This window comes from Varroa jacobsoni, unplaced genomic scaffold, assembly GCF_002532875.2.
Source record: "Varroa jacobsoni isolate VJ856 unplaced genomic scaffold, vjacob_1.0 scaffold_694, whole genome shotgun sequence".
Taxonomy (NCBI): Eukaryota; Metazoa; Arthropoda; class Arachnida; order Mesostigmata; family Varroidae; genus Varroa; species Varroa jacobsoni.
The window spans coordinates 21,980-48,123 of record NW_019213596.1 but is presented as its reverse complement, the minus strand read 5'-3'; the positions used below and the strand labels follow the sequence as shown (position 1 = coordinate 48,123).

General features: G+C 44.6%; 1 protein-coding gene across 1 annotated transcript in view; it reads left to right on the top strand.

The window, feature by feature from the left end:
• The window catches only part of Mef2 (myocyte enhancer factor 2), a 104,781-nt gene that overhangs the window by 72,819 nt on the left and 5,818 nt on the right, over positions 1–26,144 (top strand). Inside the window, exons 2-4 of the mRNA XM_086969296.1 lie at positions 20,519–21,414; positions 22,600–22,803; positions 25,657–25,919. Coding sequence (XP_086825422.1) covers positions 20,519–21,414; positions 22,600–22,803; positions 25,657–25,919 — 1,363 coding nt within the window. The remainder of the gene's footprint in view (positions 1–20,518; positions 21,415–22,599; positions 22,804–25,656; positions 25,920–26,144) is intronic.

Here is a 26,144-nt window from a genome sequence, read left to right as displayed (position 1 = left end):
ATCATCAGCGAAAGCAACGGGAATACACCAAACAAGTGACAGGAATGCCGAGTTTCTACCGTAGCATCGTGTATGGTACCACCTTCAACAGCAGCGTGCCGACACGGCCGTTACCGATTACGACGCACTGAAAAGCATCGCGCTACTCGGGTTCCCAAATTTCGTCGCCATTTGAAAAATGCGCGGTTCTTTTTCTCGCGGTTCTTCCTTTCCCCCTCCCCATCTTCCTTCCCCTTCTCGCAGTCAATAGTTGCCATTGTCGTCTGCTGCGTTTAAGCTAAATGAGATAACAAAACACAGATTTTCAACTCGATGCGCGCAACCTGCGACGGCATTGCCTTGTGACAGGAATATGCAAGACTATTATCTACGTATATTTGCTTCTGCTACCCTACCAAAGATTCCCATTGCTGTAGTATATCCCGTTGCAGAATATTTGCTGTTGTAGTTTTGCAATTTATATTGGTCCTTTCTTTTTCTATCAGTGGCTTGAAAGCTAGTTACGCCCACATGTGCAATTTCAGGCTACGTATGATATTACGCTGTAGCAAGAATGCTTGCTAAAATGCGCTTGCTAAAATAGCACTCACAATTTTAATTATTTTCTTTCAATCATGGGCGACCAAGTATGGTCTGTGTCGAGTTTACCATGAGCAACGTTCCATTAGAAAGACTCAGGATGAATGTTGCCTATCAGCGGTTCCGCCTATTATATTATTAACAGGATTGTCGTTGGCGGGACGGAACTTACCTATTGGACATAAAGCACTAAAAAAGACCTAGTATAGCCGTAACTGCCTATGCTTTCATATATCTATACTATAATATTTGGTCTATCACGATTTGGTCACGTTTAGCCGGCAAAATGTTCTCATTGCACTGCCACTATTTTCGAATGTTTAACAGGATATCCTCAGACGTCGTCGCTATCTTTTCGCGTCAATTGGGACTCCGTTGCCTCCACGAGCAACAATCTTCGGCTTCTCATGCCGTATAGAATACCCTGTAGGACGAGTCAAACAACAAACCCACACAAGCAGAACTCCCGCAGTTCCGAGGAGCCGCATGTTATCATGGCAGTACTCGCTGTAGCCGCCGCTCTGCCCAATAAGGACTATTTGCAGCCCCGTTATCGATGAAATCGAAAGGGACGTACTGTACTGGCCTTCACCCGCAGGTCGCGTACGTATTTGCGTGCTCTGGTCCGGGTACCCCCTGTATACACCATCAGTCGGCATACGATTTTATTTACATCTGGGTTGTTTCGATGGCAGTCTGGGGATGATAAGGCCTCCGCTGATTTTGGTAAGATTGGTCGCGATCTTAATTCTATATAGTGTGTCCTCGTTGAGAATAAATTCGCTGTACCGTTAATCCTCAGTACTTATTACACTGCCCACCAAGGTGTAACCAGTTGATGAGTCCTGATTGAGTACGTTTAGTGGCGTACCTAAGGGGGCCTTCCAGTTCTATAATGTTAACACACTTAAGGCATTCTACGCCTTGCCTTAACAATTGCAGTCTACAGAGACTGTGCATTAATACGTCCACTCAGAATAGCGACAACTGTATTGCTTTTACTGAGTGCGCTGCCTGGAATAAAGGTCAGGTTTCTCTGACGTAGAGTTTCGAACTAACTCGGTGTCAAAATTGACTTTAGCCACTAAGATGAGAAAATAGCCGATTTCATGACTCTACGGTAGTCCAGAACACACCAAATTCGAGCTTGACCTCCAGCCCATCCAAGAGTACCCGTTTGGCACACACAGGTCGTTCGAGCGTCTTCTCGGTTCTCCTGTAGCGGCAAAAAGCAACCACTCGAGCGGGCTTCCTTTGTGGATCCCTTTATTCCTTTGTAGTCCTGCTTCGTACAAGTGAATCGATCCACACTCGGGGGTTCTTCGTAGGTAGCGTTGCGCTTTCGGAATCATCTGGTCAACCACCCGCGATCTTCATTTAGACGCTTGTATCATTCGATCCAATTATTGGGCTGGGCAGTGCTGAACACCGATTCCGGCCACGCCGTTCAATCACCCAGATATTTGACGAGTCAACTTACTAACACGCCATATTTCCAGCCGTCCTATCGCTGCCACCAAATTGGAGCAGACTGGTATAGCTGCGTCGTTCGCTAGCACAAACGAACACTTCTCAGCCACCCGTTCTGTGCTTATATAACTTCATATCTTAATACCATAATATCATATATATATATATAATCGCCATACCTCAACAAGATCAAAATATTCAATAATTCATTGTTAAGCAAATTGCTGCGGTATGCAACCTTATACGTTTGGCTAATATAGATATTTCATTCTAAGCGATAGCTTGGTATTCCTTGTATTTCGCTCTACGACGGCCACCGTTAGCTCGCGTGACCCAAATAACAAATTTGCGGCCAAAAATTGATATTTTAGAAGATTTCGTAAAGGAAAAGACGTATTTAAATGTCTGGAAAAATCAGCTCCAAAGCCCGCCCCTATCGTTTAACGCTTAAAACTCTTAGTTAGCTCGCGAACTCTTGAATTTTTTTTCAATTGCAATTCAACTTAAACTTCATTTTGCCTTCAGATCCGTTTCTGTTTTGCCAACGGCGAATTCTAAGCTAAAATAGAAAAAAAAAAAAAAAAAAAAACATATTTTGTCAGCCACCAGTGTTTTCCAGTGCGAGATTTGTCCATCCACTAGGTCATCAGCTTTGTTCCGCAGCGTATGCATTAATGCGTCTGATACGGGCGAGCTCACTCGCTACGACAAACTACTCTGTGAACGATTATTATATCCACATAGATATACTGTACAGGCTGTATTTAGCGCCAGCAACATTGGCCTGATGCGTCAAAATCGGATCGCTAGCAGAATTGTGAATGGTTGGCTGAGAGCTCGGGCCATCTCACTGTTTCTGCCGCTCATGTTGTTGCCGCTACTGCTATAAATCTGATGAGGATGAACGTGTCCTGGTCTGCGTGCATGTACAAATGTGTTGTTAGCGTTTGCATCTGTGTGTGTCTGTTGGTAACACCCGGGCGACGGGCTGTGGCCGCCTTCACACACACTGAATTCTCGAGTGTTCGTATAGTGTACCTATGACCATTTGCTAATATGTCGCTCTATAGAGAGATAATCTCAAACGTTGTCAGCTAGTACAACAGCCAATGGTTCTGCTACCGTTGCGGTTTTTCCGCTATTCGTTTCGTCCAGGCAGCGAAACATCAAATCAGCTAAACAGGTAGTCAGCAGGAATCAAGCCAGGGAGCCGGGCAAGATCACTGTACCGTCATCATGATCGTTTTTCCACGAATCATCCGCGCAAATCACACGCACACAGACCGTACGGGTAAAGCGCGGTACTCGTGCACACATAAATGACATTGATGAAGATCTGGTCGACCTAAGCAACCTGGGTAGGCGTTCTTTCTTTTAATCGTGATAGCTTTGTTGTTGATGCTGTCGTTGTCGGGGCGATAGTCTATCGAATAGCAACGAAGAGGTCCCCAAGCAACAGGCTTGGATCAGTGATAATCAGGCCCATACGATGGTGCCACTTTGTGCCCAGTCAGTTGTTCGTGCCATAGGCGTAAGGCTGAGAGGTAGCTAAGCGATACAATATATCAGCCATTTCCAAAGATCGTTGGCTGTAATAGCAGACGGCTGGTATCGCATGTTTCGATAACAACCCAAGTCATAAGCTGTCGGACGTCAAGTTTTTCTAATTATTCTACCAGATGTCAGTCTCCCTATTTCGCTCTTGCTTTTGACCGTTGATAGCCCTACACATTTGCGTATATATATACGCAATGCGCCATCCCAGCCGCCAATAGCTGAAGTACAATGGACAAAATACTTCGAAATAGTAGTGCGAGTCATCTCTCTCTCTCGGGTCGACTTCTCCGAAGTTTACCTATAGGCCAGCATGGCGCAACACGCTCTGTTGCTCAGCACATATGTGCAATGTGTAAATCCTGAAAAGAGTTACATTCACACAGACCATGAGGCTAACAACAACTTCATATATGATTCATATTATATATACATATATTAACTTCTCTGCAGTCTGTGTTACTGTTTTGTATAACGTATAAGGCCATTGATATTTTCTTCGCGGATTATTTTTACCTGACTATTTTTCGTTCAACAACCGCTGACTGACCATTCGCTATGGTATTTACAATACAGTTCGCTTACACAACAGCGACGTCGAACTCTATTTGCCGCCTGACAACGGCTTTATTCGAGATTGTGGAGAATCAGTTTCGGCAGAACCGTGTGTTTTGTCTCTTTTTCGTCTTTGACTATCCATTACCCTCAGTTATCTATCACTACCCCGCCTCTTCGTCCTGTCATGGACCGAATATCAGACGGTTTTGTGGTGGCCACGACCGCTGTCGGAGTTACATGTTCCAGCTTCCTATCTGCGTAGTACAATGAAACGAAGTGAGTAAACCTGCTAGTCCTCTGTCCTGATTCACTCGTTCGACCAGGCGGATCCCTTACCTGGCGATTCCCCGTATCGCTGTGTCGACTGCTGCAATCCAATAGTGTCATAATATCACTGATGTCGTTTGTTATAGTCAGCGCCTGAATGACATCGTGACTGCGTTCCCACGTACCGTCGTAACTTCGTGACTTCGTCCTGTTGTCTTGCCGCAGTCTGATCGTAGCGTATTATTTTACTCGCTCATCTGCCGGCCTCATCAACCGGCCTCGATCCGTCCCTGCCCACACCCCCCGTCCCCCCGTCCAATTCACCTTTGTCTTGCCCACGCCAAAGGATGTACACGAACGCACTTTCGCGCGCAGGCGACGGCGTAGCTGTAAACGCCAGTAGGATGGTAGAAGTACGGTAGCAGTATCTGTACTTTCCGAATATGGGCCATGGTAACTGCCGCTCTAGGCTAAATTCTATAGGCGGAACTACATTTATTTGTGATAAATACACGTTGTAGATTAAAACCAACTAATAGTAGAAGGCAGGTTTATGCATGAAAAAACGATAAGGCTTCGTCTCAATCGTTTAGCGCTCTTCATTCTTTCTCGGGGCGATGGAATCCATTTTCCTTTTTCGATATGGTCGCCGCATCGGTAGGCCTATCAGGCCGCAATTCTACAATGCAAATGTGTCGTCAGCCTTCTCTCGTTCATATCACTCATTCGACTTCTCCGGAGTCGCGAAGTCTTGCTTCGCGTAGAACCTATGTAGAATCTCCGTCGGAGATTCCGTCTCCAGACGGACGCACCGTTTACGTTATACGTGTGGCGAGAGCATTCCAGCTACGTTGCATATGTCCTTTTTTTTTCCTATTCCTCAACCCCTCGCTCGCAATAACAAGCAAGTAGAATCGGTGGCCAGACGAAAAACTGCGTACTCCACCTGCCAAACGTTTCGTGTCTTACCGCCTTGCCGTGCTTTCGCTTACCAGATGCGTCCCGGCTACGTCTTTCGGTATACCCTTGGGAAGCCTTTGTATGAACATATAAGATTATATGCAATTGAACAGAGGCGCGCGGAGGCGGAAGCGAATTGATGCCTCGCCCGGGTGATTCTGTGACCGTGCGTAATATCTATCTTGGTACTGGCACGTAATTCTGTATGAGCGGTGAACGCCGTTCGCTTTCCGGAATAGTCGACCACTTCAGTTTATGAATACGTTCCTGTCGTAACGGGTATTACTGCCTCAACGGGTCGCATTTGGGACGGGGGAGGGAGCCGGCTTGGCTGATATGTTCGAAGAAAACTAGTCAAAGTCAGCGAGTCACGGCGACTCGGCTAACTCAAACCGTACAAACTGGAAGTTAAATTCTTCTAGCAAACGTACAATAGCAATTGTAGACGGAGTTGAAGAGGAAGTGACATGCCATCGGCAGGGGAATTTACCCCTATGCAGTTGCACGAACAACGAAAATAACGGCGAACTTCATAGCTAAAACAGCCGTGGTGCACTGAAGACAAAGCGCATGTCCCTTTACCTGCCAATCGTCTGGGACACCCGCGTTCGAGAAGTGTACGGATTAAAATATCGAAAAAAAAAAGCAGACTCGTCTTCCTTCGCACATCTGGCTATATTATCTTGCTTGTGCGGCCGAATTCACCTCAAACCCCTTACCCGACACCGTTCATCGCACTGTGGTCTCTCAAAAATTGGCACTATTCGCGGACCCTAAACAGTCCTCATAAGTGTGGACTTGACGCAAGTCTACATAAAGATATGATATGCATGTACTAGTTCCCGTGTGATTGTTTCACTAGAGCAATACTTGTAGCCACAATTTATAGAGTCAACGAGTAACGAACAAAGCGATGTTGACGGAGTGGAGTTACTCGTAGTTGACTTTCTTCTTCTCAGTTTGTCACGTTTGGTCTACTTCTTTGCGTCGTCATTCTTTTGGGTCGTCACTGTCGATTTTCCTGATGGATGACACCTTAGTCAGACCACAAATGGGCCCCTGGCAATTTTTGCGCACGAGAAGGCGGCGGTGCACGACGATGGGAGCTGATACTCACATACACACGATGGTTGCAGCGGCGCAGTGTGGAGCGACGCCGTTGCGTCACGACGCTACGCTGGTGCACGCCGCCCCGTACGCCTAAGAACGTACATCGAAGCTTCTCAATTTATTCTAATTGAAATGTCTAAAGTACACTTTAGATCGTCGTAGCAGAGGACAAAGACAAGTTAGAAATCGGAAAGGGAACGAAACGCTGAATATAAAACAGGAAGAAAAATTTTTCTTGGTTGCGAAAAACGGGTGCTAAAGTGTATAGAGATTTCCGTATTACCAAGATACGCAATGCGTGGCAAGTGAGCTCTTGTTATAATACACATAAGGTGCACGTCATAGAGGCCTTTGTCATGGTGCATCGCTATAGATGCGCGGATAGGAATTATCCGTTTCGGCATCTTGGCTACAACAGCAGTAATTATAGTAATTAGATCAATTGAAATATGAAAAAATACTTACGGCTGATAAACAGACAAGATATCCATTCGATAGGACGCATAAGACGTAAGTAGTCGCAAGCTACTGTCCGAACGCCTCTATGGTCATACCGCGTAAACCTGTGTATCGTAATATACCTTGAAACAATGTAAGATGCGTTTTAACACAACTAAGGAAACAAAGTAATTATCTAGCAATTCTAAACACGATGATGGTAATCGAACGACGAATGACGCGTAAGCGCGTTGCAACTTAGCTATTTTGACCAATCATAGATATATACTCCATGAAACCGTCCATGTTTTAACATAATAAAATAGTTAAGGCTGATATCCTACCAGCAATGTTTTCCATTGACGGTGAATCCTATTATAAATAAAGAGTACGACTGAGTTGAAATATACCGCATCAACCGTCGACACACTGGTAAACCTGCAACAGCAGCACCCGCAGACCTACTAAGAGCTGTACTGTTTCCATGTTATTCTCATAATGTTAATGGTGCTGCTTTTTTTTGCGACTACGCCAGACCATGGCGTCTACCCCCATCCACATTTGCCGGCTCAGCTTCTAAGCAAGGTCACTCTTTCCTATATCCTCACCACCAGGCATTGTCATCTTTTTAATACGTTAAGTGTTGTCTGTCCCTGGCTGTTGTGTTGTTCTTACGCAGCAGTTAGTCACGAAACCCCCAAACCGATCGCCTCACCCAGTTTAATAGTAGACATTGTGTTATCAATATGGAGATATGTTTCCGTTTTGTTAGATCATAATAATAGTTAATTGGATGCGTAGTTGCTACTTCACCATCTCGGCCTCCCCCATCTTCTCTGTATGAAGAAAGAATTCCGCGATGTGAGCGAACCACTAGAGGAAATAAGTTGGACGACAACCTGTGTATTCTGCCCGAACCGGCAACACTCTCGCCGGCTCGCGTCGTCGCTACATGGCAAGAGCTAAAGTCGATAGCTTTCCACCGTTCCTGCTTTTTCTTGGTAGTGATCGTAGTTCTGTAACGGGAAAGGAGCCTATTTTTCGTCGCTGATAGCCTTGGCGTTTCCGTTTCTCTTCCTTCCCCTCCAGGCCTCGTCTGCGTTCGTAATTCATCGAGTGTTTTTTTTCACCAGCGCGGCTCGGCGCTGATAAAAATGAGTTAGCGCCGGGATACTAGCTGATTTTCGGTACCGGCTGTCTTCTACGGACGACCGTAGCGGATTGGGTGTGCCTTCGTCGTGTCGTCTGGTCATGGCAGCGGCTAACTCTCTCTCTCTCGCTTTTGCAGCATTTGCCTTTTCCCCACGGAAAGCAGAGGTCTCTTTGTCTGCCTACGCTAAGCTGAATTCGTCCCGTCGCTAGGACAGCAGGCTAAGTTCCGTGCCGCTTTGGTTTATACATGTGACTTTTGTGCTCGATGCGACAACGCGCACCAAGAAGCTCGTACTAGTAGCAAATAAGGGTAGGAAGGCCAGAAAGGGTGCAATGGCACTCGCGATGCTGTAAGTCTCTGCGACCGATACTGCCAAAGTAGAATAAGTTTTCGCAGCTTAAGTGGTGTCTACATTCGATCTCCCTGTACCATTCACTATGGCATTCCCCACCTTCCCACTATAAGCCTTACCCCGAGCCCCCTACCACTTGAACGACGAGGCTTGCGGCTTCGCTACCGTCTTCGAACCGCATTACAATACCCGCGGGGGAATAATGCACTACCTGGTGAAAACTTCTTTCATCCTAATGGAATAGTCACTCCAACTACTACAAATCAGGCCACGACTAAACTAGCGCAATGCCCAGCGAGCATCTCCCACACATCATTGAGGTAAAAGGAAGCACTGGGGAAGAAAGGCGAATGCGGAGCGACACTTATTATCCTTAGCACACAGCTACTTCCTTTGCGGGTTGGAGCGAGTGTAGCTTGGTAGCGAAAGTGTAGTGACTCCAACAAAACCCTTAAAGATTTAGTAGTGTAGTTTGAGAAGTCGAACCTAGATCGGTGTCGGGTACCCGGGACTGGGCGCTGGCAGCGACGACGTCTCCAAGACGCAGGAGCTTTCGCCCGTGTTCGCCACACTGATAAAGCGATTCTACAAAGCGATCAGAGGGTCGCGAGCTAAATTGCTTCTCCTTCTAACGATCTCTGTTTTTCACCCCGGGCTTCCACTTTCGGCACCCACCAGCATTTTCTCTTTAGCGGAGGAGCCCCCTGAACGCCACGGCATGGGATCTGCCCCACGCCCCATATTTCTTTTTCTTCGCTCGGATGCCCCTCGGATCAATAAGAGGAATGTTTTACGGTGGAAGGCGGAATAAAAATGAATTAGCAGGTAGCAAAAATCCTTGTGCCCAAAGCCCGAATCACCCAGCGCTCCGTACCGTCTAGGACTTCTGTTTAGAGCCTGTACTTGACTGAGATGCATGGATCAGTGTGGACTTTCGCATAGACATATGCATACGACAAAGGAAAGATCAGCTTATTACGCTCGGTGAGCCACAAGGCGAAGGAACACACGTCATTAGTGGCAAATTATGGACATCTTTTCAGTTTCGGCAAATATACCATGCAAGTTCTTTGAAAGATATCGATTCGTCCTAAAAGTACGGGTTCTATGTCTCTCTATACCATGAATATATACACAGTCGAATACCGTACGTGACTACGTCCTAGGATACCTAGATGCCAAGGTGTAACTACGTGTCTTTGTCGATGGTAGCAGACCTAATTGCTGCACTTTGCTACAAGTTGTACTATCCAGACATTGCCTAGGAAAGCGGCAAGCGGAACAGAAACAGAAAATTGATCGACGTCCTGCCTGCAACGTTACTATAATAATTAATCTTATGGAAACAAGAGAGGAAAAGCAATGGTGACATGCAGGATGGTGAATAAACCCAACCCTGTCAGTGACTAGCGTCAGCCAAGTGGGTTTTTCGGCACCATGAGCTAATGCATCTAGAACTGTACCATAGAATTTTGTATGATTTTTGCTGTAGGAAGATACTGAAAACGCGAGATATTTAAAAAAGACTTCGAACTCTATCAACAGATTTCGGTGTATTGGATAATCGAGTGAAAATGACATCGGGGTTTGTATGAGAAGTACGAAAATTTAGCTAATGTCCTGTTGACCCTTTCGTTGCAGTAAAGAGAGGCGACCGAAACAAATATTTTGAAATTGGCGCCTTGGACTTTCCAGCACGAGACGAGGCACGTATATTTAGACTTGATTTTGAACCTGGGCCACTTTAGATGTCCTTAGTTTAGTATGTAATATTAAAGCTTCACAGACACAGACAAAGAAAAACCGTTTGCATTCCAGTGATGTTTGTCATAGTGGACAAGTTTTCGCTATAAAAAAGGTCTTAAACAAAAGTATTAATTAAGTTAGTAGGTACACTATACACCCTGTTTTTTTTATGGGAGAAATAAGTAGCCAACAAACTCTGTGCGCTTTGAAAAACTTATGTGACCAACCGTACTTTAAGACACTTAGCTCGATTCGGATGATCACTAGAACACGTTTTAAGCGATACAATATCCTAAAAACGTTAAACTTCAACATCGGACAAACTAAGGCTGGCGTATAGTAAGCCTGTCTTTCCTGTTGCACTGCAGGTGAGTAAGAAAAAGGTGGTCCTGAAAACGTAACAAAGACTGGGCAGGTCATTAGATCCATGCAAGCGGCCTGTTCACATAAAGTATTTCATCTTTTTAGCCGTTTTTTGTTATTATGATTATTTCGGTTGCTGCGATAAGGGCGTTAATCATATCTTATTCGTAGGTGATCAAGCGACTGATTGGCCATTGCATGATATCTTTATTATCGCGATTATGTTGCTTTAAACATGTATAACTATGTTTTACGAACTACGCTTCTTATTTTATATGAACGCCACGTCCATTTTATAATAGGTGGCAATCTATTAGTTCCAGCTCCCGGAAGATCGAAAAGCACGTTAGCTTTTTTCTTTGCTATAAACGGCCAACACGGGCCAACTATGTATGGCTGCTTTGTGCTTTATCGTTGTTGTGGTGCCGCCGTTATTGTTGTCTGTCTAGAATACATCAACGGCAGGTGCTATTATAGTATAGTCTATCGGTAATTTCACCCGTAGCTTCAGCCGATACCGCGAACTAGGCTATCGCATGAAGATGGTTGGCACCCGACCTCACTAAACCATCATATATGCTGCCGGTAATGCTACCCATAACGCTGCTACCGTTGATATTGACGCTAGTACGAATGTTTCAAATGGCATGACGCACTTCATTGTCAACCATTATCATTTTGGAGGGATTTCGACAGCTTTCGTTTCCCTCCTCACCTATATTCTAGTGGTACGGCCGCTTGACAATAATTCAGCGGGAGCTAACCAGCGAAAGGTGATGACTTTCAAAGATATTGCTTTAAAGTGGAGCTGTGCTAGCCCACCACTGGGATCTTTCTTTTGGATTTTTTTTTCTATTGCCCTTTGGCGAAGTGTGATAATGCCTCACTGTTGGGTGTCAGCGGTAGTGATGGCTGGGGCAACTTCAAAATACTAGTGCCTCCTCAGCCAATCTGCGGGGGCAATCTGCTGGAAGGAGTTCGCCTAAACCCAAGTACGGAATATCACAGCTGAGAAAAGCGAGTTTGCGGCGGCTGAATCTCGATGGCCCATCACTTGCGCCTGACGTTAATGCTGGCCAGCAGATTTAGTACATTTAGTCTCCGTGCAATAGCAAGTACCTGAAGGCTATTTTCGCTTGGCCTGACGGTTCACACCTCCCGGACTAGATCAGCAGTTAGCGAGCTAATTAATCGAGAATATCTAGCTAACCGGTCTCGTACATATATTGTTGGTTACTATTATCGTCGTTCGGAGATCGATCTCTAATAGTCAGTTAAATCTTGTTCGTTTGCGATTTACAGGTTAGATTATCAATTATGGACATTGGCAGTACCGCAAATTCAACTTTCCAGCATATAACAACCTTTAATAATTGCAAATGGCTAGTAGATGTAAAGGCTCATTGTAAAAGCACCCACGTCGTTTGTGTTGGGTCACTAATTCGGGAGTGATACCTAAAAACCCGTTTAATCCATATCGCTTTTGTCTCTCGCGAATTTTTAGGATTTTGCTTCTCATTGATCATATACAAAAATTCAGTAGCACACAACTATGCTTAAGGTGGCCGTGCGCATAGGCCGTGCAACCCATCATGTCTGAATGGCCGACCGCTGTTGTTTAGCTCTGTCTAAATAGGGACCCATAGTATCCAGCAGCAGCACTGATGACTGAGAAGATAAAGGCCTCAAAGACAAGGAGATCGTGCGCTGCAGTTAATATTGTTATTATACATTGACACCAGCTGACCTGTCAGACAGTTGTAACGATTCTAGCAGCAGAGGTTGACGAAAGCCGCACCGGTAACGCAAGCCCTAGGCAAAGTTTCCACTTGAGCACTTAACAGTGGAACATTGTCGTCGCCGTCAACACTTTTGGCCCCAACGAAGAATAGAGAAACGCTAAGCAGCCCGAATAATTTGCCTCCTACCTCTTTTGATGAACTGTTTAGTAGTAGGCAACGCAACCATTACCATTATCAAGGCGCTCAACGAGAGTGCGCGAGTGTATGGGAAGCTAGTAGCATCAACCAACTGGAATCGATTCTACATGAAAAGCTGCTTAAAAAGTAATAGGTTGATCAGCCGACGTGGCAGTTTTCGTACCCTCCACCTACAACCTATACAGCAATAGCTGGCAAGAAAACAAAAGTGACAACCTTCTGCAGCTCTATAATCAATTCCGTGCAGGCGGACAGGATTACACAGTAGGAGAAGTATTGACATCGTGCGGGCAATAGACGTTATATCGTAAAGAGAGGCCGACGAGATAATTGGCCTTCTTGCACTACATCTGCTAACTGTCTACACAGAAATGTCAGCCGCGACATATCAGCCTAAAAGACGGGGAAAGCGAAAACGAAGACGTAACTAGCGCTTAGAGTTATCCCCTATCCCGCTCCCTCCCCCCTCTCTCTCTCTCTCTTCTTCTTCTTCTTCTTCTTCTTCTTCTTCTTCTTGTTCTTCTTCTTCTTCTTCTTCTTCTTACTATCTGTTGGACTTACTGTTTTCGATTACTCCTCATACAGATAAATAAACAAACTCGAACGGCTTTGCAGACTTCTCAGAAAAGTTGTACGAGCAAGAAATGTTCAATGCGTAGCAGCAGCATGGAGGCGGGCCTTGCATTTTGGTAAGGGACGCTTGTCCGACCGAAACAAGGCACCATGTAGAGAAAGGGTTTGTGTTACAAAGCAAATAGACCGATGATAGCCACTTCGGACGGATACGCCGCTTGAAAATCATATCTAAAGGAAGGTCTATGCAGAATAGAACGCGTTGAGAAGTATAGGGGGGCTTAGTTCTACCTGACCGATCGTGCGCTACCGCCACCCAATTGACAATGTGGCTTTCAAAAAATAAATAGCATCACACTAGTAACTTCTTTCCCAGCTACATTATTAACTGTCGATCTACCTTCTATATGCGTAACTTTAGGAGCCAGTTGAACAGAAGCATTTTGACGCTAGTCTAACTTCACTATCACTATCCCCCTCTGACGGGAGCAGTTATCACTACTTAAGCGGAATTGGAATCAGCTTGTCCTTGAGGCCAAGGCTTTCACGCGTGCGTTGTTACCTATTGTAGTCATTATTGCGAAAAAGGCTTTGGTGTCGCATTAATATTTCTGCCGTAACCGCCGCAGCGATCTGATGTTAATGCGGCTGCTGACGTTGGCTTAATCCGCTAAATGAACAGGACGGGCAGGCCAACCGGTAAAATTCTTGTTATTCAATCAAAATTCGAAATACACTTACAAAGCGTTCATTTCAGTGCGTGTGAACTGAGGTGCTGGCATCGTTCTAAGTAACCTTTATATATATATATAATAAGCATAATTATACGTATGAGAATATATAATACGGGTATTATTGCAAGTTTAATTGTAACGTCGAACGCAGTTGCGGTGTAGTTCTTTGACTTCTTCGAATTTGAGGTGATCTGATAATAATAGATCGACGTAATGAGAAATCAATATGCGTGCATTGGCAAGATCGTCTTCTTAAGGCTTATTATAGGGTCTTATTAATTTATTACGTCTAAATGCCCCTTCTTTTTATATATAAGTTTTTTTTTAGATATAATTAGTGTTTTAGAATCAAAATGTTTGCTATTGATTCGATTGACCGGCGGCACGGTCATTTTGCAGCTGCTACGGACACGATTCGCTCAGCGTCCAATGGGCACAATGAGTGGTCATAGTTACGACAACTGTTTACTATAGAAGTTGCATTCTTGGTGCCAGTTGGTAGGTCTGACTGTATATTGCGTCTTCAAGTTACTATCAATACCATTATCCATAATGTTTCCTTTTTTTAGATTAACTTGAATTTTTACAAATTAGTAGGCTATTTTTTTGCCAAAAATTTTAACACTTTGTGTGGCGCACCTAAAGTGAGAATGATATTGAACCTAGTAACAATTGTTTGAGGATGAACTCGCTGATCTAGGACTTCACCCGACTTCCATGAAGTGGCCGAAGGGCTAATGATGCATGATGTACCGTCGGATCTAACGGCAGCGGTCAAACAGTGAGAAATTGTTTTTCACAGCAAATTTTCCTCCGATATTTTATCTCATATTCCCTTCCATTCTGCATCCATATTCACACCTTTTTTTTTTTTTTTTTTCGTTTCCTGTACCAATTCGATTCATTATCACACGTCTAACAACTACCGAATGTTGTTGCAGATTAAAATCATTAGCTATAACGTGTGCGAGAGGGCCTGCAAGCTGACCAACAAATAAACTGTGTCTCAGCCTTAAACAGCACTTACGATCATTTAGTGGACATGAAACAGCGAAGGCGGCAGTGTCTGCTGTATGTTGGTTACGATAGACGATCGCGGGATTCGAGATGAGAATCTTAACATTCAGGACGCCCGTTGATGTGCGCTCCCTTTCTACGGCCATTACACTTTGCATCAAAGGCTGGCGAGTCTTTTTTGAGCTTATGTGCCCCCATTGCTTTTCCCGTTCAATTGATGATGCTGATTTTCTAAGCTTCGCTTTAGATCGGATCCATTCGTAAAATCTAACCTAAAGAAAGATCTAGAGAGTGTGCGTGCACGAACACGATGAAAGAAAGAGCATGTGAAGATCGTGGCGCCAATGAAGGGTTGTGCCCGAAACAACCGCCATCCTCAGAGGACTTCACAAGGCATCTGCGCATCCAGGGATGGACGTCTGCTCATTGCGAGATAGCGGAATTTCGTGCGCGGGTACCGGCTGCGAGTATACCTGAGGTCAGCCCTGGGTTCGGTAGCTGGCCGTCTAGATGGAGGATTTGAGTGAGCCGACCGTTTGTGCGTTAGTGATGGACAAATAAGCCTGTTGTCGGTTGCCTGCCGGCCGGCCGGCCGGCCGGCCGGCCATCATGCCTGATCGCTACCGGCCGAGTTGCCCAGTTGCTTGCGCTCCAGTTCATCTGATGAATCAGTGCACGAACGAACCGTTTGGAAAAGTTGGCCTGTACTGTGCGTTAGGTCCACTGCAGCTTTATATCGGCAAGCACCCAGATATACATTTTGCTAGGCATATCCTCTATCTGGTCGCTAGCGGGTCCCAGTTCCAATTAGCGGGCAGAGGTTCTACAGTCTCTAAACAAACCGTTCCTCGTCGCTTCATAGCGGACAGCTTCGAATCATTCGAAGATACGAGAGCTGCATAAGAAGTTGAGGAAGCACTCTGATCTAGGCGCGTTTTGAGTCCGCCGGATCAACCTTCCTTTTAGGTGGCAGCAGTACCATTACTAACTTAGAAAACCGCACATGTCTAAGTCTCCGCTACAGGTTGGTCGGTCAGCGGGTTCCCGATTCGCCCTTTGAACGCGGTTGTCTTTGAGCTGTTGGATAGAATCGATTTGGGCAGTCGGTGTTTGACGAAATGGATGTTTTTCAACGTGATGATGGCGGCTCAACGGTCAGCGGCGGGGTGGGTACAGAAACGAAAAGCGGGCGACTAGTTGAGGAATGAGGAAAGACGAGCCATGTTAATTAAAAATGGCCTCTTCGTTGTGATAATGACCGATGATAAGGGAGACATTTTGGTTGTTGATTGAGTCCAAACAGGACCATGACGAACGGACGCCGTAGGTGAAAATTCGTAAAAATCAAATAAGGTCGAATAGTAGAATGTATACATATTTGCAAACAATGCGAAAAAGTTTATATCAATAACGGCCATAAATATGTCAAGATACCGTAACGTTTTTGCAGAAATCAAGAGGTGCTTTTATTTCATTGCCTTGCCGTACATCTCACTATGTATTGATTTTATCACATGCATTTTAGCAATTCTGACATAATATTTTGTACTCCGTTGAGATCCACGCGCTCACTATCAGGGGAACACGCATACGGAACAAATTTTAGCTTTTTTCTTTCATCGACGATTTTTTTCTGCCTACCATTTGCCGGTGCACGATCGTAATCGATAAGCTTATATGAAGTACGCCTGAAGGACGCCCGAGGTAGCTTGAACGTGTGCAGCTTAAAGCCACGTCGGGCGCTGCTGTCAAAAGGGTAAAAGTTTGTTCCGGATCATGCGTAGCCCCACGCAAGACAGGGTCCATCAGGGCGAGCCTGACTGGAAACGAGCGAACGCTGTGGCACGGTACCGGAGCGAACACAGAAAAGAGATGTAGAGTACGAAAGACTACTGCGGGTGCGTAATTGTTTTGCGTATTTCAAACTGTCAAACTTCCAAAATTAAGCTAATTCAGCGACGAAGACTTGTTCGATTTGCTACTGGTAGCAGCAACTGTCCGCCGAAGATGTGGCTGTTTCATCTTCTGTTCCTTTCGAATGAGCACGGCATAATTGTGTCAATTCGCCAATTGTTTATCTACATTTTTCTGTAGAAGGAAGCTACACAGATCTGCCGCTTTCGGAAAATCAGAACGAAGTTAAAAAGCACGCTTAACCATCGACGGGCACCTGTGCGTAGAACGAGAAATACTTATCGTGCTTGATATGCAGAAACATGAATGGGAAACGAGATCGAAAACTGCAGTAATAATAATTAACTGGATCATTAAAAATCCACCAGTGAACCTAGCTTTTTATTGCACAGAGCTCATATGGCACCATCGTGCGTGACCGTCACAGTCTATCAATAATTAACTCAATAATCAATAATTAGAGTTCTATTAGAAAAATGTCTTTATTAAATGCATATATGTTGTTGCTCACAAATTCACCGTTGTAAGTTTTTTTTTCTCAATACTAATTAATTTTTTCGTAATGTTAGTCTGCAATTTTTTGGCACATTAATGAAAACGATCGCATCCGATGAAAACCTCAGAGCAAATTATCATTGTCTGAAATATGTCAACTTTCCTCAGTGTAACGTTGCCTCTCCAATTCTACTTAGCAGGTTTTCTGTATCGGTGATGCAACGACACCAGCAGACATTGAGTATGGCTCTCCTCCCCTGAGGTTGCGTAGGTATCATTACGACTTGCTTGATTTCCACCGTTCCCTTGATGCCTAGGTTTGTATTGCATAAGACTATTTGTGCTGACCGAAGCTGATCGTCGTGTCGTTTCCCGAGTCCTCTTAAGATGACATGGATTGTCGAGGCGTTCCATGCGTCGCTTCAATGACACGATCAAAGCGAAATCACACGACGCACGAGATGTCGTCGAACTCAATGCGGCTTCAGATAGAGAGAAGGGGTCAACCGTTCGTACGAAGAAAATCTTCTCTACGATCTCTGGTGTTGATCTGAATGGTGCAAAGTATCTGTTCAACAGTATGAACTAAGTAACTCTGGCGGCGAATAGATTCCGGGTCAGCGCCAATTTTAGACGAAAGAAGGAGTCTAATCGATTAAGGAAGATGCTGAGATCGAATAGGTAGCAGCGCATGCAGTGCTCTAAATAAGGACCCCCTGCAGAAGAAATGCTACGAACTCGAAAGTATAAGCAACAATAACATCATAATGCATTAGTTCCTATTATATAGTTCTATACACCATACGATCCAGAAGGGTCGGGTTGATTTCTAACTGAGTGAGCAATTAATTTACACGCTCTCCCTCTCCCTCTCTCTCTCTCTCTCTCTCTATATATATATATATATATATATATCACTCCAAAGAGGGGTTCGATCCAGAAACAAACAACAGACAAGTAAGCACAGCAGCGATGTGCACAAGGACCGGATCCTGTTCTGCGAGAACACCCGGCTTATCCGGGAGAATGAGGACCATACTTGTAGTTTTAAGATTTCTTACTGATACTTTTGCCTCTCAATAAATATGTATTTTTTTGTATTTAGTTACACCTATATATATATAGCAGTACAGCTCAACTGGGCAACCGTATATAAAAATGTAAGGCTTAGGTCCAATTTGTAAACACACATCAGGGTCGCTGTTACCCGACAAAAATTGCTATAATAGAAATAATTTGTTGAAAACGTCACTGGTTGATTAGTCCAGACGAGCGGTAACATAAAGAGATAATGATTTCTCATAGTTGCAATTCCAACTTTAGCCATTTTGCTGTAGATATTTAAATCTAAATTTACTTAGATAACAGCTTGAGCAGTCAACTTGCGAAAATAATGCACAAAGATTTTTTGTTTTCTATCTGTAAATTTTTTCTTTGTGGGTCTTCCTATTTGTATGGAGCCACGATACGTTAAATGTGCAGCACTATATTGGCTAATACAGACATCGAAAAATCTCATGGCTCAGTTATCTACAGGACTGGCGAATTGCCAGTTATCGTCGTAGTAGAACAAAATGGGCAGATTCTTGAATGAGTTTTGTGGAAATCTGTTTCAAAGTGGGGCGGGAAAAACTCCGAACCCAGCTAGACTAGTAGAAGGACTAATTGAGTCTACAATGGATGATGTAGCTTCGTTCGAGCCCAACACGAAACCCGCTATTTGTTTCTTTGCTTCGCCAAATAGTATCATCATCATTGGCAATGCCATGTTGAGTTGCTATGATTGGAGACAACCACATAAGCGAATAGATGGAAGAGACAACAGGGTAAACTCAAACGGAGAAATCTCCCACGCGCTCGATTCAATCGACGTAATCAGGGCCAATTTTTCATCGACTTCAGCAGAAGTCCATCCTCGCACGGACCGTTAGTACATACTGTTCTGAACTGCCCCGCGCTCGTTTCGGAATTAAAGCTGTAATTTATTTTCGTTGTTTTCCGCTTTTCGTGGTTATCGCATATCCGACTCCTTTATTTCATCCACCTGTCGGCAACACCGCAAATTTAATATTTGATCATCTTGACCGTACGCCACGGGATGGCTACGAACATTCACTTGTTGTCATTATTGTTGTTGTTGTTGTTGTTGATGGTGTTGATGTTGTTGTTGTTAAGAATAACGACAACACACGGTTATTAGCAAAAACCGGGTTCGCCTCATTTTTGGGGCTAGATACTTGCGCGAATAGAACCAGCAAAGGTCGGAACATTCGCATACAAACGGAAATATCTTCTCTTGTCCTATGGCCTACTACCCCCTACAGAATACATTAAAAAGAATTGAGCATGCTGAAAAAAGGTCCTTAGGCAAAAGAACTTTTTCTACACTTAAGAATAGATTTTAGGAAACGTTGGCTTGTATAATTGACCATTGTTTCGTAAGAACTCCATAACGCCTTTTTTTCTAGCCAAACTTTTTGTTACCGTTGGCTGTATAAAATGATGCAAAAATATGCAAATACCTTTTGAAATCATGAAGCGTCTGCTTTGCTTCGTGTTTATTTCATATCAAAAGCAATGCTGAAAGGATACAGTCAGTCGCTGAATAGCCCTAAATGTCCCAATCAAGTAGGAGATGACGTGTGATCTTGATTCGTCGTGGCTTCTATGGTCTCTCAGTAAATCAAAGTTTCGCTCGAAATATATCGTGAGCCTTCGTAACACAGTATTCCACCTCCGACGGATCTGGTTCCGTTGAACAGCGTGCGCGTTCTTCCTACTAACTCGGAGTCGGATCTAACCTGATGCAAGAAAAGCCAGCGGCGGGCCCTTTCCACCAGATAACAAATCCTGCTAGGGTTATTTATCACCGATTTTATTGCCTTAATGATGAACGGTGACGAGGCAATCCTTATTGGGCGAACCCTATTGCGACATCGCAAGCTATATATAATCCGCGCACAGACACAAATATGCACGTACACAGAGTTAGTCTCTCTTTTGGCTATTATCTCACGTAAAGGAGGCACATATCGGCCAAGATTTCGTATACGTATAACGTATAGTAGAGATGCTATTGACCATGATCATTTAAGGATAGGCCATCGCCAAGCGTCAACTTTCATTCGACCATGATAAGCAGATGCCTTGTTTATCTGGGTGCAAATTTGTAATACTGTACCAACAATCGATAAAGTAGAACTGGATAATTACAAACGTATGTAAACTCGTAACTTCTTTTTGCTAATTATCTACATGTTTTTCTTCTTTCGTTTTGCCTCGATTTTCGTTGCAGAATGCGGAACAGCCGGAAGCAGCACCAGCAATTTCTTAACCCGCAGCGTCGCCGCCACGACTCGAAACCTAAACAACAGCTGCGAGAATTCTGCCGTCCGCAGCATCAACAGCAGCAGCAGCAGCAGAGATATCAACCCCAGTATCAGTCACAACCCTAACGATTCGGCCGATCCCGGGAACAACGACAACAACAGCTCCAACTCGACCAGTTCATCCAGCGGCAATTTTTTCGTCGCGGCCGTCGCAGCTGTCAACAATTCTGGCAACAGTACCTCCTCTTTGTCGTCAAACATCTACTGCAGCAGTGGGCCGAACTGCAGGGCAAGTAACAGAAGCCCGCTGAGTCTGGCCCCCCCGGGCATTGGTATCGCTGCAGCTGGCTTATCAGACGTGCTCACCTCGGCCCACCAGCTGTCAGGCCCTGCACCTTTGTTGCAACTGTCAGACGGATCTGACGGAATAGGAGGCGGTCACCGACAACGACTTCAGCTGCAACAGCAGCAGATTACGCCGGGCAGTTCATCTTTGTCAGGGTCAGCGTCAACGCCAGTCTATTTATCGCCTTCGCTCGACCAGTTTCAGCAACGGAGGCCGTTTGCCACCGGTTCTACTGACGGCGAACGGCAGGGCATCCCACTCACGAACAACAGTAATAGTAACAATTTAAGGGTAACGGAACACAAGTTTTCCTCCCAGCAAGGTGCAACGGTCCTCCATCTTACAAGCAGTTCGCAGCAGCAAGGGCAGCAGCAAACTCATCTACCCCAACAACAACAATTTCAGTTTGTAGGAGCGACAGTCGTTAATAACAGCAACAATAGTAGTAACCCGAGCAGGAAAATGGGTCGTAAGAAAATTCAGATATCGCGCATCTCGGATGAACGAAACCGGCAGGTAAGAGAAAAAATTTGTTCGAGCTTAATTGAAGTTGTGAAAACGAGCTCGATCATAAATAGAGTTTGCCGTATACGAAAAGTTAACTTGCCCCTTATTTAATGGACGTAGTCGTAGGTGGCGATATGTTGTGCATCTCGATGACAATTCTACGAAAATTCTGCTAGACCATCTACACGTTCACTGTTAGAAATGTACATTGTGAAACCTTAGTCTAGCCTCTTACCGTGCCAAATGCTAAGTGCATGTTTAAACGACCAAAAGCTTTAAATGAAATGAACATACATTTTTGATCATCGTCAGACAAGCAGCAATCTTCAGGAAGATACGTCCCACGACTATCGAGTCGGATCGATGAACCCTAAAAAACATTTCGGCTTAGTCTCGATTAAAGGACATGTTTCGGAGCCCTGAAACGTACGATGCGCGATCATCTCACGGCGCCATTCTGGCAGCAACATAACAGTGAATATACCAATACATAGTTTATTTTAATTGGTAACGCAGCGTTTGTTTGTGGCCTCGTAATAGTTTACATTTGACCATTACGTTAATGGAAATTGTCAAATTCTGTTGGTCACAGTTATACCAAGGCTTTGGTATTGCGCGAGACATGGTCGCCCATAAAATCTTATGACTAGGACCTTGAAGTGCGATGATATATCTATATATTAATCGCTCAAATTAACCTTATACGCAAATTGCACAAGAGCAGGGATCAGAAACAAATCAGAATCAGGGACTCGGATCATATCTTTTTGGCATGACTTGAATATTTGACAGGATAGAGAATATTCTCCCCAGCACTCCCATAAGGCTTAAAATATATTCGGACCGAAAAAAAAGAAGCGAGTTTAACCGAGCATCAAGCTGTTACGGTGATAGGCACCGTTTGCGTTGAAGAAGCTCTAATGCAACGTCTCCAATATGTTTAGCCTCGACGAAAGGCGTATTGAGCTTATTTCAACTCACCGGATAGAGAAATCTCATGATTATCAGTCAGAGCGACCTGGCGTAGAGTTGTTAATTGTGTCTAATAAACTATAATATAGACTTAGCCTTACAATGTGCTAATTTCTTCAGCACAACTTCATGCACACTTTGCGAACCGCATGGACCTTTCGTTACTCGTTTATTTTACCAGGATTTCCCCCCCTCTCCCCCCTCTTGCTATTCCATGCGCAGGTGACGTTCACGAAGCGCAAGTTTGGCCTGATGAAGAAAGCCTACGAATTGAGCGTCCTCTGCGACTGCGAGATTGCGCTCATCATATTCAACTCGACGAACAAGCTCTTCCAATATGCGTCTACGGATATGGACAAAGTTCTACTCAAATACACCGAGTACAATGAACCTCACGAGAGCCGCACAAACAACGACATCGTCGAGGTCTGTTGAAGTCTCAATCTTCTCTTAATATATAATAATTTCATATCTATATATATTATATGCTATGATCGTTTCTGATACGGCCCCAAGTAAGTCGACGGCAATGATTATTATTATTTGCAATAGCAAAATGTACCTCGTAAACGCTTTATCTAATTCATCACTATTCGCACAATATTCGTTAATTCACTGGACATGCCCTTCTAATTCACTCAAGTCGTTGTTTAGCCATAGCCCTCATCAACGAATATCTGGAAAAGTTTCCCTAACCCACTTAATCTGTCCATTATCTAATAGCTAGAACAGATGATGATGATTGCAATTCGATTTCTACAGCAAAATCGCGACCTCATTTTACAGTCAACCTTCGCGACTACGAAGTCGCACTCAGAACAATTCGTGAAGTAAACAAAAATCTGTTGTTGAATCAAAAATTACAGCGTCGACCATCATTCAGGCAGCTATCTACCATCACTTCGTTGCTTTCGCTGGTTGTCGCACTGATGTGGCTTTTGACCATTAGGATTTCTTGATCTAAATCCCCCCGATGAGGGTTTGACGTCGGCTCCCTCGCAAGCAGCGCCCTAGTCGAATTAGGTCCCACGTGGCGTTTCGCCACATCCTGATTTAGCTACACGATTCCAAGGTGAGAACACCCAGCTGTTTTCGTGCCCCCGTTGCCAGCAGCCCTTTCGTCGTTCCACGCGATTCACCCGTCCCACTCGATCGCTAGTATTATATACACTGCCAGCCGTGCAGATTTTCTCCATGGCGCCTTCGTTGCCTATCGCTTGAGGTGTTGTAAACTTCTCCAGGAGTTTTCCGACTCCCGACTCCTCCTAAACTCTGTCTCCTTCTCTTCTCTCGCGTGAGCAGACATCACCGGTTGCGTCCCCAAAGCAGAGCCGACAACCTCTGATCCCAGCCGGCCAATGCTTACTTCTATAGCAGAGTTGGTAACTTGCCCCAGAACTGCGGAACTCCAAAATGCCATCATCTGTTGTGCCCATAAATTGATTCCTGCTGCTTCAACCGACCCACGATAGCGATCCATGTCATAGTCTAAACTGGGAACTATTGCTGACGAGGGCAATGGCCAACGGCGGCGCTGAATGCGTGGCCACTTTCGACTTTTGGCTCTTGTCTGCTAGCCGCTGCTGCTAGAGCACAATTCTCCTTTCGTGCGTGGCATCCCAGCGACTTTTTCATACTATTTATGTTGAGAGTTGAGCAGCGTTCTGTAGACGTACCTCAGGTTAGGGTATAGACATAGAGCTGAGGGGAAAGGTCGGACACGAGACGTAGTACGCAACAAGCAGCAGTCAGGGCTGAGTTTGAATCGTCTCTGGGTCTGCCGGATGCATACCCGGGCGAATCTCAGCTGGCGAGAGAAGTCCTTGAGAGTAAGCTGGCCAATTTTGGCATCGTTATTGAGTTTAAACTCATTTGCCCCATTAGATTTGAGCTATGATCTTGGTTAACGGCCAGCCGCATCATGCAATGAATGGCTTGGCTGCCATTTCGGGCAGCTGGGTGAGCAACCTGCCATAGTTACTATAACAACGTGGAGAGTAGTCAACGTTTGGCTCAATCAATGGTCAAAAAAATCGACCGTTACGCACACTTAAAGGTTGCCGCCAACCGGCTCGTCGTCGATGTCGGTTTCACCGTCATCTTTCATGCTGACGGCTGGAGGGGGCATCCCAAAAGGACGAGGGGACCACGAAGCAGTAGACAACACCAGTGGTTATCGAAGAGTTCTTCAAAGAATTACGAATTCATTGAAGGCAGCAGAGACAGATGCGGTAACGACAACGCCGGCCGCGAAATCCTATGGCCAATAGGACGATAAGCTGAAACTTTCAGGCCGGTGGATGGTTTACGATACAAAGTTGACAGAGAACATTTCGGCACATCGATCCTGTCAATAATTAACCCCTTGGCCCCCGTTTGCTATATGACAATGATTTAAGGCAAGAACACCAGCGGCACTAACTTGACATAGCAATAGCTGCATAATAGGCAATATATCAACGGGGGAGAAACGGAAATGAAGCGAAATCATAATGATACCATTATAAATCGTATCGCTGCTGTTGTAGGAACAATATTCGAATTTTGACTTGATGTTTATCCCGGTGGGCCAATAGATAATCTCCCTTTTAGAAGTCCCGTGTTTACGTTTGCGTGGACTCTGTTGATGATGACATATATATTTTAAAAGGAATGCTTAAATACGCTAATGATTGATGAACTGTCGTTTTCAATTTGCGTCGGCCGACGGAGCCGTCTGGCATCGGTCGTCTCAAAGCTTAAAGAGGTCAGCTACGCTACCAGATATCAGTGAAGGACTCTGAAAAGGTGATCCTTAGCAAAGGATCAACAAAACTGGCGACTGTACGACCATGCAGCTTTAGCATCTTCTACTAACTTGTTATTACTAATATTTCTGTGTTAGGTTCAAAACGGGAAAACTTTTTCATTGAGAAGATGCGCCAATGTACGGTAATCATACCCTATACTTTTTTTTATTGTCGGAAAAACGTTTGTGCTTCTGTCCGGTTCCGGAAGGGTTTTTCTTACTCTACCTTAGAAAACATCTGACGTGTTAAATTCGCAGTGTTAGATTATGTATCGTAGTCAATTAAAGTAGATCACATAATATATTTGTGTTATAATTGATTGTTCCTGATACCTATTTACAGAAGCATGTTTACTTTATAACGATGTACTCTTGGCCTAAAGTGTTTTGTGCCTCACCATTCCATATAACAAAACGACCCATAGTTAACTCGATTTCTCTGCATTGATTTGTCGCGTACTTTTTTTTTTCGTTCATATGATTTATTTTAGGCTCTAAATAAGAAAGATCATAAAGGCAACCCGGGCTGCTGTGATAGTCCCGACCCGAACGATGATGATGGAAACGTCGGAGCGTACACGATACCGGCACGCCCTCTGGAGACGAGTAACGCCAACAAGCTCGGCCCTGCAAATTACCCCAAACTCAACGAAGATTTCGAGATTATGATGCAGAGAAGCACTTCCGCCACAGCGACGGCGGTCACTTCAGCACAACAAGCACAGTCGCAGCACAACGGAGTCCGGGTGAGTTAGTCGCTACAAAGGTAAGACCTAGCCCAACCGGCCTATTTAAGCAGATACGCGGTGGTGATGCCAATTTTGCAAAGACCTTATATTGATAGATTACCCACAGCATGTCGGAAGGTCCATTAAAATATTGTTCATTTTTGGAAACATTTTTAAGCTGTTCCCCCATTTCACTCTCCGAGATTACGGAATACTTCTCAAGAGAAGTATCTTCAATTCTCATCCGACAC